We start from the raw sequence: 14,330 nt of genomic DNA, 5'->3' as shown, positions 1-14,330 counted from the left end.
GAACTGCTATTGAGTAATTAAGTGCTTTCGATATTTGCTAGGGAAAATAGTTCAAATCTTTTTACTTCGCTCATTGTCAACATTTTCTCAAGAAGAGGAAACTGCAGAGGGGCTGGATGATTCCAAGACCGAGCTTCAGTGTCAGAAACAGTGACCTCCTCAGTATGCAGGGCTTCATCAGACACAAGGAAATGCCATGATAACCAGGAGTGTAAGGAAACAGGGTACCCCACGTAAGAAGCGGAAACAGGACTCAGCTTCTAGAAAGTAATTTGATTTAAGCTTCAGGAAGAAGAAGTTCTCAATACAGTGCACATGGTAATATTAAGAAAGAAAATGGTGTGACGTCACTCAAAACCAGTTTAGGTTTGTCCCACTGATTTTGCATTTTGAAGCATAAATGTGTAGAGAATATAAAGGAACCAAGGACAACTATGAAATATGACAGGATGCTACAAAAATATTCCATGGAGGTAAAGCAAAGAATCATTCATGGTTTGTATATCTGGTGCGTGGCAGGGAGGGGGGAATGAAGGGGTGGGTGGGTAGGTGGATGGCTAGACTGGTGGGTGGACAAATGAATGAAATAACCCTACTTTGTTGTGTTCAACACTTCGTTTGTCCTGTAGTTTAAGACGGATGGCACAATGTTAACGTATTAATGGACAGTATAGCAAAGAATCACTGTTCATCCTTTTCTGTTTGCTCATTTTTGTTAGCACTGAAAGTTAGATACATGAAAGGGAAAAACCCAGGGGTAATAAAATACATTACGAGTGATAACAGAGGCAGTTAGCTGCCTGAGACGATAGCCGAGTCTGTGTCCTTCATAGTCCCCTAGGAACTAGCTAAACACTTGGAAGGTATCCTCCAATTGATTTTTCACAACAAAACTATTATTTTTAGTTCATTTTGTATTACTTCATCAAAATACTTGAGGCTGAGTACTTTGTAAATAAAACAGGATTAGTAAGCACACAGCTCCGAAGGAGGGCAATCTAAGCAGCATGACCCCTGCACCTGAACATGGCCCCAGCTGTGTGACCAGAGAGCAAATGCTGTCACATCTCTAGAGCTGTGGGAGAGCAGAGAAACGTACATGTAGAGCAGGAAATCAGAATGTTACTATGCTCATTTAACGCAGCCAATTTTGATGAGAATTGATCTCTCCCAACAAGAGCAAGTAAACCCACCCTTGGGGAAACCATTAGTCCCTCTTAAAGATGTAACTGGATTTCTCTGATCCTCACCTCCCTGTAGCATAGCATGGAGGACTGAACTCAAGAGTTTTGAGATGGATAAACCACAAGCTATCAAATCATCACAATGATTGTATAATTACTACTATTGACCCTGCTTTATGATAAGAGAGATGGCAGTTAAAGAGTTTAATGATTTTGCCCTAGTTTTCAAGATTAGGAGTCAGTAAGGCCCGTGTTTGAGATCCCAGAGCCTTCAGCATCCATCCACTTCATGCAAAAGTCACTCCTCTTTAAGGACCGCAAATCCCCAGTATTAGAAAATTCTATGAAGTGCAGAGCGCTGTCCACTCTCTAAACTGATACCTGACCATTGGCAAGGAGGACGGAACTAGAAAAGAATGATGTTTCTGCTTTTACAACATATGTCAACCAGCAAACTGAGCATCTATTTCTGGCAAAGTGTTAGAGAAATTGTCTGTGCATGCTTCAGTGATCATTGGAAAGCTGGACCAGATCACATGTCTAACAGTCATTTTGATCCTGGGCTTGTAATTTGTGGATGTTGGGAGAAGGATGAGGGTAAGCCGGGCCTGACTCCCGAGACTCACTGATATCGCCTTTCCTTGATGCTCCAGAGTCTGAGTGGGGAGCTGTGAAACCAGCGTCACTTTCCACCCCCAGGCCAGATGGCTAAGAGTTGGCTGTTGGTCCCCTCCAGAGCAAGATTTTTTCTGCACAGATTGGGGGAGGAGCCAAGACCTGAGCTGAGCAGGGTGGATGAGCATCAGAGTGGATGACAGAAGACACCTTGCTTTCCTTACCGTCCTTCATAGAGAAGTGGAGGGAGGACCTGCGGCTCCTCAACAGCTTCATTTAATACGACCGTGCAGCTGAAGGAGGGGACTCTCTAGTGGCCTGTCAGGGCCACCTGTTCGGGGCTTTCTTCCAGACTTTTTTCATTTGTTCCATGAAAACACAGAAGGAATGCTTAAGGGATTTGACTCAAAGCTTCGTGAAACAGAAGATCCACCGAGTGACAGACACACTCCCCAGGATTCAGATAAATCTTTGCGTCTGAATTCCAGACTGAAACCCAAGCTGATGTTCAGCAACCACAAAAGTGACAGATTGCTTTGTCATATGAAGAACTATCACAATAATTGAAGGCAAAAGGGAAAGGCTCTATAAGTCCAGGACACATGTTGTTTACAGAGGGAGCTGCGATGCCCCTCCATACCCATCAAGAACACGTGTTTACAGAGGGAGCTGCGATGCCCCATCCATACCTGTCCTGGCTTGATAGTCTAGAGGATGATATTGAACCACATTCAAAGACAGTGGCTGGGTAAGACCCTGAGAGGTCCCAGGTCCCTTGAGGAATGTGGTAATAAAGAGAGAAAAGCTACAGCAGATCTTGCTAAGCTTCTAAAATGTGGCAGACTCTCACTATCTGGCACTCACCAGTTTTTCCGACTGCCCTTCATCTCCCCGGCTGCAATTACACACACTTGCAAATGTGCCTGGCTTCTTCCTTGGGAGCTCAGGATTAAAATGCAGGTCTCACACTTGGGTAGCAAGCACTTCACCCACCGAATCAGTCCTTGGACCCTCTTTATCTCCTCCCCTCCCCATATGGCAACCAAATAAATGCATTGCTTGTAAGTGAAGTAAGTTAATATAAACATTCTTACTTGATTTGGAAGATAAAATGAGTCACCAAACCAGCACCAATACTCAGGGGCTAGGAGTGACTGAGAATGCCTCTGGTCTAGACAGTCAGTTGTTTTCTTATTGGGACTATCCAGTCTATTACATCACGTTCACCACCATCAGCCCTACCCACTGTCATGGCTGTGTCCACCCCAAAGCATCCATTCCTCATCTGGAAGCTGGATGAGATTCCACGTGTATCTCCACGTTCTGCCAACCAGAAAGGAGACATGGCCTCAGCATCAAGAGCCTGCACTGGATGTCAGTGAGGAAATAAGCACACCCCCCTGGGTTGTGTCTGGAATCACGTAGTTGTCTTTCCCGAGTACTCACAATCCCATCTCTCAGGAAGCTTCTGTTCATTTCACACACACTTGGAGATGACCAAAACTGACCTTAAAGCCGTAAGGGAAATGCTTATCAATGTCCCAGCATTTCTAAGCAACAGGTTTGCAGCCAGTCTTCCTTCTGGGTCATGTGAGCGCTGAGAAAATCAGATGCTCAGTATCCCCCCTTTCAGAGAAACCCTTTCACCATAAAGAAAGAGGTCATGCATGGAATTACGTGATTGATGTGAGAAGTTATTCTTCACGAATGTAAGCCATGGCAGTCAGGGCATAACTCATACTCTGTATATTTTTCTCTTCTGATCAATATTCAGCATATAAATGACCCTAATTTTACATGTTTGGAAGAAGAGAAGACAGAAACGATGCATCTACAGGTTAGGATGGAGGCCAGTGTTTCATGCTAAATGACTCTATAATTTAAATCCTGTGGTCTGTTGGCTCATAAAATAATAGAATGCTTTAGCTATGAAAAGATTATTTATAGCAGAGAAAAATTATTATAGCCTGGGGGAATGCAAAACTAAAGGTAATGGAAGAGTTTGGGGAAGTTTCAGTGGGACCCCTTCTAGGAAGCTGAAATTGTGTAGCTGTGTTTGGATGCGCTCCTCTCGTTTCCTCAGATGTTGTCTGCCATTGCCTTCTTGATCCCAAAGCTCGTCAGCCAGACTGGCCTCTGCACCACCAGACGTCTGTGGAAATCTGTGCTAATGGGGCTCCCCATCCACTCTATAAATGCGTGTTTTGACAAATGTGGGGCTGTGCAGTTTCTTCATTTCCGAGATTGGTTTTTAATCTATGATAAGAACCCTGGGCAATTAAGGGGAATATCTTTGACTTATAACGTCTCCTTTTCTGTCTCAGTGTTTCGAGGCTTGTTTGATTTCTGTGAGCAGAAGAACACCCTTTATAATAACCAAGATGTTTCTAATCTCTTCAAGTATTAGTGCCAGAGACCTCAGGCAAAAGCAATTCTCCCGGCTCTCTGTGAGGTAGTTTTCTATGTGATTATAGTACGTCTAATATCATGCAAATATTAAAGAGGTTTAAAGCTTCCAAACCCATTGATATTTTCCCATCCTCGGGCAAGTGATAAAAGCAGAAACCTACTGCTGTAGGATAAGCCTTTAGGTAAATGTATCACAGAAACAACACCTAAAAATACTGTAGGACTTAGTTTCAGCTGATGCATAATCCCTAGGAACATTTGGATATCGCTCCTTAAGAAAGTCTTCTCCAGTCATGTTTCATTTGTCTTCTCTTGTAAATTTATTTCTGCCTTAATTTGGCACAGTGCTACAGTGCATACCTTCTCCTTGCTTCTAAGCTCCTGTCTCTCACTACTGAAGCTTCCTTCAGAGGCTGAACACATCACAGTTCCGAGTTGGTCCCTCAGAGCCCGTGCTTTGATGGCTGACCCTTCGCTGAGCTCAGGACAGTTCTTGCCCTCACTAATTTCTTGTCTTTTTGCTCTGATCACAGTGTTTGAAAAGATACACATAGGTTTATAATTTCGGCAGATTTTACATGGGTCCAGTTTAAATTCGGCTTGTTCTTCTCAAATACTTAAACATTTTTGAAATGACAAAAGGTCAATTCTGAAGGGCCAAAGGACATGGATTAATCTTAAATGTATTTCCCAATAAAAATAGTACTTTCCTTATTGTGTGTTGTGTATGTATGTGTTTGTGGTGTACGTGTGTGTGTACGTGTGTGTGTGTGTGTGTGTGTGTGTGTGTGTGTACACCCAAGTTCATGTGCAGAGGCCAAGGGAGGACCTCGGGCATCCTGCTCTATTACCTTATTTCCTTGAGACAGAGTCTCCCACTAAGTCAGCAAGCCCCCGTGATCCTCCTGGCTCCAGTTCCCCTCTGTGCATGGGCCGGTGTAGGTCTGGCTTTTGTGTATGTGTGGGGATTCGAACGCAGGGCCTTGTGTTTATGCAGCAAACATTCTTATTCACCAAGCCATTTCTCCAGCTCTAAAATCATTTTCAAAGAAATTAGAGCTCATCCCTAGAAGGAAGTTCCCAAAATAACCTCATGACCTTTTGCTGTGTCTGTGGACATGTACATTTGCCTGTCATGAGTGTAAGTGTTGACTCTCCACAGTATTGTGTCCTACAGCCTGGATGGCTTATGTGGCCTGCCCTTGTGAGTCATGGCCAGGCTATTCTCTCCTCCTGTCATAGGACTCTGAAGTCCTGGGTGGCTTTGCAAACTCGGCCTTTCAGCCTAGTTGTGAGAGACTTAATCATCACTGCCTGACCTCAGGAACAGAAAGAGAGATTGGGGAGCAGGGATCCCGACCCTTTGAGATCAAGGCACCGGCCAGCCATTGACATTTTTGTAGTAAATTGAAGCCATTCCCCTTGGGATGAGTTGAAAAATGGTACAGAGTGTTTTTAATTTTCCTGGAGACTAAGGAAAGAGGCACCAGGGAAATGAAGATAGTCAATAGCCCAGAGCTCTTAATTAAGAAAGTATTCAGCGACCCTAAATCCCAGAATCAATACATGTGGTAAGCAGCCAGCAGAGCACCGGAGAGCAAAATGTGTCTGTTTGAGCATTCTTCCACTTAGGCACTCAAACTAGGAGCCCAGAGTTCCCAGGACCTGCGGTGAGAGGCTTCCGACTAGCCCTCACTTAGCTGTCACTAATGAAGTCGTTGAAAATATTTTCCTCTACAATTGATCATTTATCTTAAAGATGATATTCCCTATGGCTTTATGAGTATTTCCCCAAAACTAAAACATTCCAGATTTTCTTGTGTTTTCATGCTAGTTTTGCTTTCAGAATGGAAGGATTGGGAAATCATCATGCAGTGGGTTTGAAAACCAGTGATGGTTCTCTTCAGTTCTGTGTGTGTTAGATGTAAAGAATTGAATTACTCAAGCGTGCTAGTTCTGGACACAGGGCTAGTAGTTTATTTGAGAAGTTTTTCTTGTTTCATTATTTTTACCCTTCATCTCCAGTCTTTATTCCCATGTGTACACTCGTAATATCCAACGTAATGTCTGTAATGTTCAGTACTATGTGTGTGTGTGTGTATATATACATATACATACTTATCAGCATACGTTTTCGTCTTATCCCTGAGAAATAGCTTCAGTATTGTAGCACCATAAAGATATAATGGTCAGATAGTAAGTCTCCCTGTCTGGAATGTACATATTGGTGTGTTTTAGTGTCTCTTACATCAGAACATCATTCCCCAGGGGATGTTATGACATATGCATCCATCCCCTAAGGCTCCCATGTGTGTCCTTCCTGTCCTTCCTTCTCCCCACATCTCTTAGCAGCTGCTTTTCTACCTTGTCAGCCTAGACTTATTTGAATTCTGTATTACTTTCCGTGGTCAAATTTTACAGTGCATTCAATAGTCTTGCTTGTTTTACTGAGTGATTGTTTGCTGTTCCTCTTCTGGTCTGTGACTTTCTTCCACATCTGAGTAGAAGGTCCTGTTGTGTGGCTCTGCATAGCACCCTCCCGCCTTCTCCTGCTGACAGACATCGCTAGTCATCATGCTATTATAAACAAAGCTACTGTGAGCATCTGTGTTGTTGAATTTGAATCATGTAATTCCTGAGTAATTGCCAGTTTGTATTCCCAAGGTAGAGAAGGGGTCCCAGTTACCCCAAACCTTCCCCTATGCCCAGTCTAATTGAATGGTTTTGTTTTAGCTATTTTAGTAAGTTCGTGGTGGTATCCCACTATGGTTTGTATTTTCATTTCTTTAATTGCCATTGATTTGTCTATCATCCCATATCATTGTGGGAAATGTGTTTGTTCTGTCTTTACTTAGTATTTTTGATTAGGTTATTTCTTTTTTTATTCTGAGAATTTTTTAAAAAATACATTTTATACTCAAGAATATATTTTAAAACACATGTATATTTTATAAAGTGTTCTCTCAGTAAAATGGCTGGTTTGTGTGTTTTGGTAATTTTTTTTCTTATGATTTTGTTTTTGGAGAAAGGGTCTCAGGATGTAGCCTGGCTGGCCTGGGATTTGCTGGGTGGATCGCACTGGCCCCTGGACTCTCTGAGCTGCCTTCCTCTGCCTCTGCTGTGCTGGGACTGCAGTGGATGGCTACACCCATAGGGTTTATTCATCTTCTCTCCTCCTCCTCCTCATCCTCCTTTTAAAATTACCTTAACTATGTTTTTCAAAGACACCATCATGTTTTTAGCTAGGTTTCTAGAAAGGTTTTATATTAGTTATGTTACCTAATGGTCCTAGTTTTCTGTGGAATTTTAAGAAGAACAGATACAGGCTTTTTCAAATGACTTTTAGATTATATCTAGTGAGTTCATTATGTTGCTTTTTCAGTCTATTAAAATAGAAATTATACATAATTTTCAAAGATTAAATGAAAGTTTCATTCTAAGATAGCCCTACCCAGTTATGGTATATTAATTTTCTTTTCTTTACTAGTATATGCTGACTGTACAGACAATGTCATCCAGGCATATGATATGCTTTGATCATATTTATTCTGTCTTTATCTCCTCTCTACTTCCTTTCCTCCCTCCCACATCTATAAGCACACACCTTGAACTGGAGACCACTTGCTGCCCTTCTAGACGACTCAAATTCAATCCTCAACATTCATGTGCACAAACATTTGTAAGTCTAGTTCCAAGAAATCCGACGTTCTCTCTGACCTCTGTGGGCACATGCATCTGTGTACTGTACATACATGCAGGCAAACACTCATGAAATCTAGAGCTAATTTAAAACAAAGAAAACCTTAATTTTTGGCATTCTGTTGCTTATTTTTGTTTAACAATTCCCTCTGGTATTCTTCTGTGAGAGCTAATATACAGTGCCTATCACTGTATGGCCAGCTTATTTTTCGTAACATGGTGATGTCTAGTTCCACCTGTTCCCCTGTGGATGATGAATGAATAAAGCCCCAACTGTACACATGCCTCATTACCCATGCCTACGGAATATTGTTCATTTTGGCTTTTATTTTCTGAAAGTTTATTTCTATTATTTATCTCCAGTCTTTTCCAATTTGAGTTTTTATTTAGTAGCTTGTGTTTTTATCTATATTTTCATGATTATCTGCCATTCATATATTTTCTTTGATCTTAATTAATTTTTTTATTTTTGTATTCATTTTTTTCAGTATCAAAATCATGTATTCATTGGTTTCTGTCCTACCATGGAGCTGTCATCCTGGCTCTATTGTATTATTTTAGAACTAGTTACATACTCTAGATTCAAATTCTTTTACAAATATTTATTTACAAGTAATTTATCCCAGTCTTGGTTTACATTTTTAATTTTAAAATAGGTTTTTAAGAGAAGAAATTTTAATTTTAAAAATTCATAGATATATTCTTTAATGAAATGTGCTTTTCTATAATGTCTTAGAAATATTTACCTATACCAAGGCTGCAAATGTCTCTTTTTACTTATTTTAGGCATTCTGTGATTTACATATCACATTAGCAACTAAGATTCATTTGAGATTGAATTTTGTATATTGCACTTAATGTGTATCGAAGCCTTAATGGTACTGTTTGTCAGTACGTAGATGCCAGTTGTTCCAGCATCATTCTTTGACAAGTATGTGTTTCCACTGAACTGCTTTTGAACATTTAAAATCTGTTGTTCATATATGTGTCCTTCTGTATTTTATGCCAAAATCAATTTTTGTAATGCATGTGAAGCAATAGGGTTGGTGGGTTTTAAGATATACGTGAGCACTTAATTTACCACAGCACTGTGCTATATCTTTTTTATTTTAATTATGACTATTAACTCAGAGGAAATGCAATATCATTTTCTTTTCTAGTGCTTTGAGAATAACTTATATTTCTTGTCTCAAAATTGAAAAAAATTGCCTTCTCCAGGTATAGATGCTTCACAATGGGAAAGAGTTATCACAATTTTTCATAAATGAAGAAATTTGTTTCCATGCACCATTATCTCTTATAAGTACCCCCAGATTAGCCAGATTCTTTGTCATGCCATAAGATAGATCTTCCCAAATAATTACCATTTTTCATATAAATGACTCGAAGATGCTATTTATCAATTAATGATACTAGTGAATCAAGGTAAAATTTCATCTTTGAAAAATTTATTTTAGGTACATTGGGCATGTTAGTTAATACTTTAAAATTTTTTATAGTTTTGCACATTTGGCTAAAATGTACTGAAATTTATTCATTGATGTTTTCTGTAACATAACCATAAAATCTGTAATGAAAAGTTAGGATTTCTAGAAGACCTTACTCAAATGTTGTAGCGGAACTGGCATGTGGATTAACTCATTTTATTCTTATGGTATTTGTGGTGTACATGAGGAAATGAACCAGCAGAGACCCTGAGTGGTACAAGTTACACAGCTAGAAAACGGTAGAGCGCTGGGCAAACTGAATCACCCTTAGGAACCCGCCCTTCCATGTCCTACCCTTGCCATGGCCAGAATATGTGGATACTCATTCATTTTTTGCATTTATTTGGTGAAGAAATTATAAATTGACTAAGGCTAGCATATATGAAAACATTAGATTAAATAATAGTAGTAAATGAATATGTTCCTGTACTTGGAAAAATGACCAGAAATTGGACACAGCCATGTTGTTTATTTATTTTTATTTTTGAGAATTCATATATAAGTGATGTATTTATCTCATTACACCCTTTCCCTCTCTCTCCTATACACCCCTCACATACACGCACACACGCACGCACACACACAACTATGGAGCCTGTTTGATGTTGCCCTTATGTACATGTATTTAGGGATGACCACTTGGGATGGGAAGATTTATCAGGCATCTCTTCCCTCCCTCACTCATCTAGAAGTGAGACTGTGCAGTTTTCCCCACCTGGCCTGTGAGGTCAGCTGATGTTGTTATGTGGGCATTGTTTGGGCTACCGTATTTTGAAGACTGCACAGGTGCAGCTTCCCTTTCATGTGTAGACAGCAACAGCAGGCGTCTTGGTCCTCTGGCTTTTACACTCCTTCCGTCCAGTCTTCTGTGATGTTTCCTGGCCCTATGTACAGAGGTTGTCTAGTGGTTCCAGTTCAGGGCTGGGCACGCTGTAGCCTCTTTTTCTCTGTATTTTGATCAGTTGTGGCTCTCAGCAGCAGTTTACGTCTGCTCTAGAAAGAAGCTTCTTTCCCAGGAAGTGAAAGCTGCAAATTTCATGATTAGTTATAAAAGAAACACACAGATGTGTAGAATTATTGTAAATTCATGATACCTTATAATTTGTCTGTTCTTTTATCATTCATACTAGGGAGATCTTAGTGTGCAGTGATTTGGATGAGACTCTAGGAGAGCACATTGTTTGACCATCACTGTGTAAAGCACGGTTAATAAAAACTCAGATAAACTGGGGTTCAACCTGCAGGGCAGAAAAGCAAAACAACCAGTTACTGGCTGTTCCCTCTACCTCAGTCCGAAATGGTAATCTCTTAGAATCTCAAAATGAGGCTGTGTGAGAGCTGTCTCCTCCTGTCTTATATTCCTGTCTAGTTCTGGGATTAACGGCATGTACTGTCCAGTTTCTGTGGCAGCTAGTGTGGCCACTGGGACTAAAGGTGTGTGTTACCCCTGCCTGGTCTGTAAGGCTGACCAGTGGGGCTGTTTTACTCTCTGATCTTCAGGCAAGCTTTATTTATTAAAATACAAATGAAATGCCACTGCAATTATGTTCTCTGTTTTGATTTGTTACAACATTTTAATGGACTAATGAATGTTAATTGACCTAGCATGTTTTGAATGCAGAGAATACCAAATGTTTTGAATGCTAATATTTGTACAAGTGACCATGTCAGAACACAGAGCAGTAGAACAACTCATTATAGGGTCCAGGGTATGGATCATGTCTGGTCCATCCATCCTGAGGCTGAGGCTGAGAACCCACCTCTCACACAGCTTCAACCTTCCCTATTCTCTGTGACAGAAACTTTCCACTCTGTGTCGGCACTGCTGGTGCTTGGATTCCATCTCTGCAATTATGATTTGATGCTCAAAAGATGCCCAAGGTACTCTGTTATTTAAATAGCAGCAGCAACATTAACAACAATAATAATATATGTGTGTATGTTAGAATTTGGAAACTCTTTCCTAGAAGCTTAGCTTTAATTTTTATTCAAAATAATTTTCTTATAAGTTTTTCTTATAATTTACTATTGTATAAATTACTATTATATAAATTACTTTATAATTTTCTTATAATTTTCTATTGTGAAAAAATTAGGAATTACACATTTAAGAAATAAGTGTTTATGAAATGAATATGCTGGAGAGCCCTGAGTGAATAAAATAAAAATGTATTCATTAAACTCTCTTAAATATGTTCTCTGTGGGGCTGGATGTGGTCACACACACCTTTAATTCCAGCACTTGCCAAGCAGAAAGATAGGTCTCTATGAGTCTGAGGCTAGCCTAGTCTATCCAGAGAGTCCAAGACTAGCCAGGTGTACATAGTGAGATTCTGTCTCTAAGTAGTTAACTTAAGGTGCTCACTAGAAGAATAGCATCTCCCTCCTGTCTTTACACTTCCACCCTCTCTCTCACTCCTCACTGTCTGCGTCCACTGAAGGCAGGCTTCTTACACTGTGGTGTGGCAGTCAAGTGCCTGTGCTGTGTGACAGACTTCCCCCTTGCTTCTTCATGTCTGCTGAATTCTCTTTCAGAATTTTCAGACTTACTAATAACACTTACGCACAGCATGAAAAAGTGGCCTGTTTAAGTTACTTTGATTTGACTTTACCTTTACAAACATTATTATTTTGACGTGCTGGAGCTGTTACATTGGTAAAATTTAACTTTGAAATTTTCAGAATTGGGTCAGTAAGCACATGGAAATATACTCATCACCACTAAACATAATCAAAGCCATGGTGGACTACATACTTTACATCTGTTAGAATGACTATTATCAAAACACAGAATAAATTCTGGGGAGATGGATTGGTGGTTCAAAGCCTTTATTGCCCTTTCAGAGGAACTAGGCTCAATTCTAAGCACCCATGTGATGACTCACAATTGTAACCCCAGTACCAGGGGAAACCAACAAGCAAGTATGGTGCACATACTTAACATACGAGTAAAGTATTCTTACATATAATGTAAAATAGATAAATACTAAAAATATTACAACATCTGGAAGAAAACAAATATGGAGGGAAAAAGTGCCAACGAGGATGTGAAGAAGCTAGAATCCTGGAACTGTTGGAAGAAAAGCAAAATGCAGCAGCTACTGTGGGTCACAGTCAAGTAGATCCTTTAAGGACTATGGGCAGGGCCAGTACACTCTAGGTGACCTCACAGAGCAGCCGATGTAGAAGTTCAAACACATTTGCATGACATTGTTCACAGCAGCATTGTTTGTAACAGCCAAAGTGTGCAAGCATCTCAGATTAACGGGTAAACAGTCTGATGTACACACACCGCAGTTTATGCAGCCTTAAACAGGGATGAAAATTTGGTACAACCTCAAAGGCATAAAGATAAACATCAGAAGCCAGAGGTAAAGTGGTAACTGTATGAATATAGTAAGGTCTTTTGTGTGAGACACCTGGGATACAAATCCATCAACATAAACACACACACACACACACACACACACACACGTTTCCAAAAGCTGGAGTAAGGAGCAAAGCAGAAGTGATTATTTGATGGGGGCAGAGGTTCAGTTTGGGAAGGAGAGCATTTCTGGAGATGGGGAAGAGCTATGTTTGCACAACAGTACGAGCACTCCTAGTGTGGCTTGCTATAAGCTGAAGAATCATTCAGTAATTAAACCAGTCTCATTTTACAAGGCAACTCATCAGAGCCAAGAGCTTTGTTGGAGCTTTAAACCAAGATGCAAGGCATATTGGAATTATTGCCTTGTGAATAAAGTGTCTGTTTTTTGCTGTAGATTTTTTTCTTTTTGCTGTAGCTGAAACCCTTCTGTTACAAATTTGGAAATTAATTCCCACAGTTCAGCAGTGTTTGATCGTTTACTGAGTATTATCTTCCCTGTGCTTTTGGGGGTTAACTGATTGCATCCCCTAGCTCTATGTGAAAACAGTTTCCCATTGCCAGATCTTTGTCCCCTATCCTATGTAAACATAGAGATCTACCTTTCTGCAATTATCTTTATTGGCAGGAATTTGGTCAGTGTTTAGTGCCTGGGAAACAGCATTCCACTTAAGGCCTTATTACATGCCCAAAGCTGTTAATTCCTAGCTGCTCACACAAATAGAAAAAATAAGCATGCTTTGGTTTTATCTCATAAATAAGAAAAGCAATAACCCCAAACTAACCTTGCATTAAAACATTCCGAACTCCTTACTTTACCTTCACCTCAGTTTACTCATGACTTTAGTTCAGGAGTTTTATTGCTTGTGTCTTACTCTCTGGAAAAACTAATTAACCATCTACTCACAGTCCAGAGGAAAACAAACCTCCACTGATACCTCTGATAAACGTCAAGCTTAAGAGTTTTCTAATATTGAAGATTGCTGACATTTGACAAAAATGCTAATGGACCAAGGGCCATAAACTTCCCATGTCTGTTTATGGAGGTTGCCTGATTATCTATGCCTGTAAGATTTTTGTGGATCTTTACAGCTGGGTAAGAACAAAAAGAGTTAACAGAAGAGGGAGCACATGCTGGAGCAGAAGTTAGAGAAGAAAAGTCCCAGAAATTAGCAGAGATAGGAAAATGAAAAAGAGGAAGAAAAATAGTGTAGCAGAGAATTGAAATTAGAATTAGGATTGAGACAGAGAATTAGAGATAAGAAGTTATATACAGTTAGGACAGAAGAATTAGAATGGAGAAAAAGAAAAAAGAACAATGAAGAGACAGGGATAGAATGTGTTTTGAATAGACTTCTTATCCCTCAATTTTAGTTCCTTTTGCTTATTGTGACATCTTTCGTTTGAACCCTGAGAGGAAGCTTTAGAGGCTAGACCTTTAAGGTTTCTATAGTGTCCAGACTGTATATTTCAAAATGGCTAAAATATGGCAGATTTTACCTCTCTGTGAAATTGTCATACCACATGGATCCATGTTAAGTCCTGAAGGCAGCCACAGCAGTTCCTCCA

At 40.0% G+C, this 14,330-nt stretch overlaps 1 protein-coding gene across 4 annotated transcripts in view; it reads left to right on the top strand.

Annotated features, from left to right (window-relative positions):
• The window catches only part of Prkn (parkin RBR E3 ubiquitin protein ligase), a 1,202,830-nt gene that overhangs the window by 324,461 nt on the left and 864,039 nt on the right, over positions 1–14,330 (top strand). Inside the window, exon 2 of one of the 4 annotated variants that reach the window (XM_041680302.1) lies at positions 11,194–11,275. The exons of the other annotated variants lie outside the window; for them this stretch is intronic. Within the exon in view, the coding sequence (XP_041536236.1) occupies positions 11,267–11,275 (9 nt within the window). The 5' untranslated portion in view covers positions 11,194–11,266. The remainder of the gene's footprint in view (positions 1–11,193; positions 11,276–14,330) is intronic. 4 annotated transcript variants of the gene reach the window in all.

This window comes from Microtus oregoni, unplaced genomic scaffold (assembly GCF_018167655.1).
Source record: "Microtus oregoni isolate MIOR12 unplaced genomic scaffold, Mior012 000033F_ref0000390, whole genome shotgun sequence".
Taxonomy (NCBI): Eukaryota; Metazoa; Chordata; class Mammalia; order Rodentia; family Cricetidae; genus Microtus; species Microtus oregoni.
Note: the sequence above shows the minus strand (reverse complement) of the source record. Positions and strands in the feature narration are given on the sequence as shown.